At 57.1% G+C, this 8705-nt stretch overlaps 1 protein-coding gene across 1 annotated transcript in view; it reads right to left on the bottom strand.

Moving 5' to 3' along the window:
• Window positions 1-5232: 5232 nt before the first annotated feature.
• Window positions 5233-8705, bottom strand: part of LOC144951204 (chloride intracellular channel protein 5-like) — a 44140-nt gene continuing 40667 nt past the window's right edge. The window contains exon 6 of the mRNA XM_078881349.1: window positions 5233-7831. Within this exon, the coding sequence (XP_078737475.1) occupies window positions 7670-7831 (162 nt within the window). The 3' untranslated portion in view covers window positions 5233-7669. The remainder of the gene's footprint in view (window positions 7832-8705) is intronic.

Here is an 8705-nt window from a genome sequence, read left to right as displayed (position 1 = left end):
CCCCGTGTCTCCACACAGCCCCGTGTCTCCACACACAGCCCCGTGTCTCCACACACAGCCCCGTGTCTCCACACACAGCCCCGTGTCTCCACACACAGCCCCTCGTGTCTCCACACAGCCCCGTGTCTCCACACACAGCCCCTCGTGTCTCCACACAGCCCCGTGTCTCCACACACAGCCCATCGTGTCTCCACACAGCCCCGTGTCTCCACACACAGCCCCGTGTGTCCACATACAGCCCCTCGTGTGTCTCCACACAGCCCCGTGTCTCCACACACAGCCCCTCGTGTGTGTCTCCACACACAGCCCCGTGTCTCCACACACAGCCCCGTGTGTGACTCCACATACAGCCCCTCGTGTGTGTATCCACATGTCCCCGTGTCTCCACATAGAGCCCCGTGTCTCCACACACAGCCCCTCGTGTGTCTCCACACACAGCCCCGTGTGTGTCTCCACACAGCCCCGTGTGTGTGTATCCACATGTCCCCGTGTCTCCACATGTCCCCGTGTCTCCACATAGAGCCCCGTGTCTCCACACACAGCCCCGTGTCTCCACACACAGCCCCTCGTGTCTCCACACAGCCCCGTGTCTCCACACACAGCCCATCGTGTCTCCACACAGCCCCGTGTCTCCACACACAGCCCCGTGTCTCCACACACAGCCCCGTGTCTCCACACACAGCCCCTCGTGTGTCTCCACACACAGCCCCGTGTCTCCACATACAGCCCCGTGTCTCCACGTGTCCCCGTGTCTCCACACACAGCCCCGTGTGTGTCTCCCCATGTCCCCGTGTCTCCACACACAGCCCCGTGTGTCTCCCCATGTCCCCGTGTCTCCACATACAGCCTCGTGTGCGTCTCCACACAGCCTCGTGTCTCCACATAGAGCCCCTCGTGTGTCTCCACATACAGCCTCGTGTCTCCACATAGAGCCCCTCGTGTGTCTCCACATACAGCCTCGTGTCTCCACATACAGCCCCGTGTCTTCACACAACCTCGTGTCTCCACATACAGCCCCATGTGTGTCTCCACATGTCCCCGTGTGTCCCTCCACATGTCCCCGTGTCTCCCCGTATGTCCTCCCGCATGTCCACGCGTGTCCACGTGTCTCCCCATGGCGTGTCTCCCACGCGTCTCCCCGTGGTGTGTCCCCATGGTGTCCCCACGTGTCTCCCCATGGTGTCCCCACGTGTCTCCCCATGGTGTCCCCACGTGTCTCCCCATGGTGTCCCCACGTGTCTCCCGTGTGTTCCGTTGCCGGCCTTCAGATGTGCTACTCGCTAACAGCACTTGCCCCTACAGCCTGGTGAAGACTATAGGGGGTATCTTTGTCTTTGTGTATCCACGTATCCCCTCCGTGTGTCCATGAATCCGTGTGTCTCCACGTGTCTCCGCGTCTCTTCCACCATCTCTCCCCGCCCCCCCCCCCCCGTGGCCCCACGCCTCTCTTCTCACAGGAACGACGCGAGACTTGGCAACTGCAATAATATGTTTACTTTTAAACTCCGTTCCAACGATGACAATGAGGTTTAACACGCAGCAGCAGCAGGCTTTCGCGATCAACATCATCCATAATGCAGGTTGTTTGGGGGGTGGGAGTTAGATCGCGTAAATCTATAAATGTGTCGTCAAACCCGCCACCACCCGCCACAGCCAATCGGCAAGGGTTGTGTCACGTGACCAGAACGTTGCCAACTCGTCACTCGCACAGCGCCGCCGGTTGCGTGTTGGGGGAGCCAAGCCGCGACTTTCACAATCCGAGTGTACGACGTTTCGCCAGTGATTACAAGCACCTTCATCAGGCGGACAGCAGGAGCCAGATCTGTGGAGAACCCCACGTGGCCAGACCCGTGGCTGTAACGACACGTGGACACATCACCACCACCCCCTCGTGTTCTGGATGACAATGAACACGCGACAGGGTCTCGGGGCAGGGCACCACGTGGGTTTGGCTCTGCGAAGTGGCCCTGGGAGTGGCCCGGCACGGGAGGCGTGAGCCGGGCACCGCCGCTGTGCCCCACGGGGTTGCGATGTCGCAGCGTGTGGACCACGTAGAGCACATTGTTGACTTGTTCACGACTTCACGTCGCGTGTGTGTGCGTCGTCTGCGTCGTCGCCCGAGGTAATGGACCAACGTGGCCACGTCACCATCGCAGCCAAAGATAATCTCAAATCCACTCCCCTCTGAGAACCCGCGGGGCGTGGGGGGTGTGGGTAGGAGGGGCTGTGGGTAGGGGGGACTGTGGGATAACAAAAAAAACCGACACCCCCACCACCTTTTGTTCTTCTTGGTTCTTTCGGTGAAGTCACGTAGAAGGGAAGTAATAAAATAATAAAAATAAAACATAATAAAATAATTCTCACGACGTTTCGGCCACAACGCAAGCAGCCGTCCTCAGGTGAAACCAGGTCTGTCGAGGCGACAGCGTCTGTCTACGTGACTTTACCGAAAGAACCAAGATGAATCCCTGCAGTCACGAAAGCTTTAAATCGAAAAAAACCCCCACCACCACCACCATCACCACCCCCATCACCACCACCACCCATGGGAGTAGAGGTGACGTTTAGGACTACATCGCGTCCCAGTAATGTTCAGGTTATGTGTGTGTTCATGTTGCGTGTGAGTGTTCAGTCTGTGTGTTCAGGTTATGTGTGTTCATGTTGTGTGTGTTCATGTTGTGTGTGTTGAGGTTGCGTGTGTGTTCATGTTATGTGTTCAGTTTGTGTTCAGGTTGTGGGTGTGTGTTCAGGTTATGTGTGTTCATGTTGTGTTTTCAGGTTATGTGTGTTCATGTTGTGTGTGTGTTGAGGTTGCGTGTGTGTTCTGGTTGTGGGTGTGTTCAGTTTGTGTGTTCATGTTGTGTGTTCATGTTGTGTGTTCAGGTTGTGTGTGTTCAGGTTGTGTGTGAGTGTTCATGTTGTGTGTGAGTGTTCATGTTGTGTGTATTCAGTTTGTGTGTTTGTCATTAATGCTCATCTCCATTCCGCCTCTCAGTCACTCTAACCAACCGTCGAAGGATCACCCGGTACAGCTCCAGCGACGGTCCTAACCGTGACCCCCCCCCCCCCCACGTTGCCCACAGACACACAGAGCCAAGGGCTCTCACTCCCGAGATGGGAGAGAGGCGACAAGAACGCCGGAGAGACGAGTCGATGCATCGTCAGCTTCACGCGCAGCAGCAGCAGCAGGAGAAGCAGCAGCAGCAGCAGGAGCAGCAGCAGGAGCAACAGGAGGAGAAGCAGCAGAAGCAGCAGGAGGAGAAGCAGCAGTAGCAGCAGCAGAAGCAGCAGGAGAAGCAGAAGCAGCAGCAGCAGCAGCAGGAGCAGCAGCAGCAGCAGCAGGAGAAGCAGCAGCAGCAGCAGGAGCAGCAGCAGGAGCAGCAGGAGGAGAAGCAGCAGAAGCAGCAGGAGGAGAAGCAGCAGAAGCAGCAGGAGGAGAAGCAGCAGTAGCAGCAGCAGAAGCAGCAGGAGAAGCAGAAGCAGCAGCAGCAGGAGCAGCAGCAGCAGCAGCAGCAGGAGAAGCAGCAGAAGCAGCAGGAGGAGAAGCAGCAGAAGCAGCAGGAGGAGAAGCAGCAGTAGCAGCAGCAGAAGCAGCAGGAGAAGCAGAAGAAGCAGCAGCAGCAGAAGCAGCAGCAGCAGCAGCAGAAGCAGCAGCAGAAGCAGGAGAAGCAGCAGCAGCAGAAGCAGCAGCAGGAGCAGCAGCAGCAGCAGCAGAAGCAGCAGCAGAAGCAGGAGAAGCAGCGGAGAGGCTTTCGCGACCGACATGATCCAGATGTGTCGTCGGAGCCGCCACCACCCGACGCGGCCAATCCAGTCAGGGGGGTTGTCACGTCAACAAGACGTGGCAATGAGTGACCAGTCTCAGCGCGCCCGGGTGTGTTGGGGAGTAAAAAAAACATTTTCAATTCGAGTAGCTGCGATGTTTCGCCGGTAATTCCAACAAATGTAGAAAATTCCACCGGTTCCGGACTTATGCATCGAGAGTTTAGAGAGTTTAGAGAGTTTAGAGAGTTTATAAATCTCTGCCAATCGGCGACTTGGCGAGTCACGACCACCCCGAGCTTGGCGACGAGTTCAAAGCGAAACCGACCCTTGGGGCTCACAGCGACCCCACGCACGCAGCGGCATCAGCGGCATCAGCGGCATCAGCGACGACCCCGACGAATCACGGCAAAGTCGAGCCACCGGCAGGCGTCGTCCAAGCGAACGTCACGGAAGGAAGACGGGGAGGGAGGGGGGGAGGGGAGAGGGGGGGGAGGGGAGAGAGGGGGGGGAGAGGGGGGGGGGAGAGGAGGGGGGAGAGAGGGGGGGGAGGAGGGGGGAGAGAGGGGGGGAGGGAGGGGGGAGGGAGAGAGGGGGAGGGAGGGTTGCCCCCCCGTGGTAGACCCAGCCACCCCCCACGCAGAACACAGTGGGGGGCGGGGGGGTGCTTGGCTGAATGAACGGAAGCGACGACATCATTCACGGACACGCGCGGTGCAGTATCCAGTAGCGGCGGGACGAGCGTGCCCCCCCCCCCCCCCCAGGTGGCCAAAGCTACGAGTTGGAGGGCCCCCCCCCCTTGACAGCCGCCATCCCACGACGAGATATTGTCAAGAACCACGAGGACAAACCGGAGCCGCCCCCCAGACGCCGTTAAACGTCGGAGAGACCAGAACGGGACCTCCATCCCCCTAAAGAGACTCGGTCTTCATGAAGGCAGCCGCCGTCTCTGCTGTAGGCCAATCGGTGTCAAAGACGACGCACCACACGTCAGCATCAGAGCCACGTGTGTGTCTGTACGCTCACCACAGGCACTGCGTGTGCTTAATGCAGAAACTCCATTCCTCGCACGAGGTTTCTATTTGGCGTTTGAACATCTTAGCACGACTCCTGTTCTACGTCGTGCGTTGGGGAACCCGCGAGCGTGACGACGATGCGGCTGAGGCCGCGATACGCAGTGACCTCGAGGTTTGGTCGTGCGGGAAAACAAATCGAATATTGAGGATGGGGGGGGGGGCACCTGATCGATTACCGCACCCCTCGGAGCTGATGATGATGATGTCACGACCACGCGCCGCTGGGTACAGCCGCTTACAACCGCGCCGAGATAAACACGCGGGGGGGGGGGGAGATCCTTAACATAATAGTTTGTTATTCCTATGCAGTCTATGTAGTACTCTGCCTCTAATAACACTATGTTGCACCATAACATATATGAACAGGGATTTGACGACAAGAGGAACGATAATGCAAAGCGTAACAAGTTTAATATTCATAATTCTGAGTCGTCCTTTCTCCTCTCTCGTCAAAGCCCCCCGCGTCATCTGCCGGGCACAGCCATTGCCGCCATCAGCGCCATTCCCCATTCACGACGCAGCAACAAGAACAACAAAAACCGCGGCTTTCGATTTCGAGAGCTGTTGGCGTGCAACGGCTGCGATTTGCGATTCGAAAAACTTGGTTCGGAGGTTTTTTTTTCCTTTCCTTCCTCCCCGCGGCGGCCCCAAGATTCCGACTCATCGTCCGTGTTTCAAGCCGCGGGCGATCAAGGCCACCGGGCGGAACGATACGACCAACTCTGCGTCGTCGTCGTCGTGGTGAACCCTCCGACCGCCCGACACGGAAGACGATGAGCGCTCTCCTCCCGCCGTAGCGGCTCAACTCGCCACCGATGGCGGCGGAGGGTGCGAGAGAGAGAGATTCAGCGGTGGCGGCGAGCCGCGGGTTGTGAACGACACTTAATTTGCGTTGGGCGGGCCCCCAACCCCAATTCCACTACGAATCTCGTGCCGTCGCCCGCAACCGCCTTGTCCGCATGCGCCGGGGCGAGCCGCTCTCGAAATCCACGAAGATTCTACAATCGACGGCCGGCATCTCCGTGCGGACGTCCCGGGTCGCAGAGGGCAGGTTGCGTGGCACGCCCAGACGTGGCACGCAAACACATGTGGCACGCACACACGTGGCACGCGCGCACACGCGGCACGCGCGCACACACGCGGCACGCGCACACACGCAGCACGCGCGCACACACGCGGCACGCGCACACACGCGGCACGCGCACACACGCGGCACGCGCACACGTGGGGGAGCGACGCAAGTTGCACGCAAACGCCTGTGGGGAAGGATCGTCGCGACGAAATCGCAGTCCGTCGCACGCTAACAGGGCCGCGCGACGCACCCCCCCCACCACCCCCCCTATGGACCCGCTAGCAACGTGTCAATCGCGACGAGGGGTAACAGATGGCGAAGACCGTAGCGGAATACGATGGCAATGGTAACGAGAATAACAATGATTAACAAAAACAACTTTTAATTGGCCTTTCACGACGGTCGTGGATATTTGAGTGTGGCCAAGCGTGGTAAATATGCAGGCACCTTGTGAGATTCACGCACACGGACACGCGCACACGCGCACGCACGGACACTGCGAGTGTGCGTGCGTTAGGGATGAGTTTAAGAATTAAACATTTCGGGCGAGCGACTATTTTTTAAACATAATTTCTGTTCGCGTAATGATGCTCCGACTTCTGTTCCGATTGTTTGCGTGGTCACGTGACGCTGGTTTTTACGCGAGACACATTTATGGTCCCCGACGATTCGTATGCACGATAGAGAGAGAGGCACGATCGACCGAACGTTAAAGGTGAAAGTGCAATTTGATTGAGGGACTACTGCTCCGTGTGCTATGTTGGTGTGGGGCCATTTGTTGTTAATATAACACGCAGGCTTTTTGTCGTGGTTGTTGTTGACCAGGCTCGATAAATCGAACTGATAGGATGGATGTAATCATCAATGATTTTATCATAGTGACTTGATTACCCATTCCTCGACTTAGCACTCCCCGTCATGTTTTTGAGATCGTTTGTTGATTTAAGCGATTTGTTTACCTTGCCAACAACTTGCACTCCCACCGTGCTGTTGTATTATTCGTTGTCGTAACGCTCTCATACCGTGGCCCCCACACTGGACATCTGCGAGAAAGAGCTTCATAGCTCATCGGATTTCCACCTCCTGCAGTGTAAATAAACATTCTGATTTTGATTCAGATCAATCGCCGCTGCCACCGCCGGAGTATTGATCATCTAGATCCCATCATTCCAAGTAGAGCCAAGGGTTCTAAAAGTAGCCAAAATCCTCCGGAAGTTTTACGTAAATCGGGGGTTGACGCCCCCCCCCCCCCACCCACTGCGATGCTCTCACTTGATAAACAAAAATAATGAACTATTTTTTATTTTGACCAGGTAGGGCCGCGCTGAGCGATGGAGCTCTTCTTCAAGCCGCTCAACCACTCTACATCATCGTGTGGAATGTATAGCAGTGGCAAAATACTCTAGAACGCGCGATGTTGACTCTAAATGTGGAGGGGAAAAACCGGAAGACTCAGAGAAAATTCCACGCGACCACGTGGAGAGAGAAAGGTGAGACACGCAAACTCCAGATATACAGCAGGTGCCAGGGGGTCAGGGTCGAACCCACGACATCCTACATACACCAGGCGCAGGAGTTAACGTCTCGCCACCGCGGCCACCGTGATAACAACAACATCCCTAGCGTGAGCGTGTGCGCGCGTCAGGAAGAGAAAGAGAGAGTGAGAGAGAGACAGAGAGAGAGAAAGGAGAGACAGAGAGAGAGAGAGAAGAGGCAGAGAGGAGAGAAACAGAGAGAGAGAGAGGCGAGAGAAAGATGCTCATTTGAGAGGTCTGGCGACCGCCATGTAAGCGATTTCGATCTCCTTGTCGGCAGGACAGGTGTTGGCAAACTCTTCGCGAGCGTAGGCGCTGTCCAGGTATCGCCAGTAGCCCGTGAGCTCCCGCGGAATCGAGAAGCCGCGGTACTTCTTGCACACGACCTGCCGGGACGGAGAGACGGACATGTCAGCGTTAGCCACGCAACGCTTACATACTTGCTAGCGAAACTGAACACGATGAACTGTTTGTATTTTTACCAGAAGCGACCTGATAGTTCAACGAAGCGGCTCATCGTCACGTGGGAATTTATAGCAGAAGCCAAATACACTAAAAATGCACAGAGATCCCCCAGTACAGCCGTTAACACTGTTGGGGCGAGGTCCGTTAGCGAGCAGCAGCACCTATGAAGGTTGTTAGTGAGTAGCAGCACCTATGAAGGCCGTGAGTAGAACACAGGGGAGTCTACGCTTGGTGCCGAGAGCTTACAAATCTCTACCAGTTAGTTGGTGACTGGGCGAGTCATTTCCACCCCTAACTTTGGCGACGAGATCCTTGGGGCTCTGGACAAACATCACCTGGGCTCACACCGCCCCCCACGCACGCAGCGGCATCGGCGGCTTGCGTGGCCACGCCGACGACTCCCGGCAAAGTCGAGCGACCGGCAGGCGTCGAAGCGAACGTCACGGAAGGAAGCGAGGGAAAGAGGGGGGGGGGGTTTCCACCCCGTGGTAGGCGCAGCCGCCCCCACGCAGCACGAAGGGAGGTAATGAAGTCGTCGCTTCCTTTCAGCCAGGCACGGAGTCACGGCCACCACGCGCGGTGCACGCGCGCGCGGGGCTCGCGGAGCCACACGTCAAGGCGCGTGTGTGTATTTTGTGAGTGCATTGTGGGAGGGGGGGGTGTCTTTGTGTGGGCGTCTGAGCAAGTAAGAAAGTGGGTGGGTTGGTTGTTTTATGACTGTGTGATGATGGTGTTTGTATGCGTTTGTGTTGGCAATGTGGGGAGCGGTCGCGTGCGCCAAGCGTGGTGGCCAGC

Source organism: Lampetra fluviatilis, chromosome 61, assembly GCF_964198595.1.
Source record: "Lampetra fluviatilis chromosome 61, kcLamFluv1.1, whole genome shotgun sequence".
Lineage (NCBI taxonomy): Eukaryota > Metazoa > Chordata > Hyperoartia > Petromyzontiformes > Petromyzontidae > Lampetra > Lampetra fluviatilis.
Note: the sequence above shows the minus strand (reverse complement) of the source record. Positions and strands in the feature narration are given on the sequence as shown.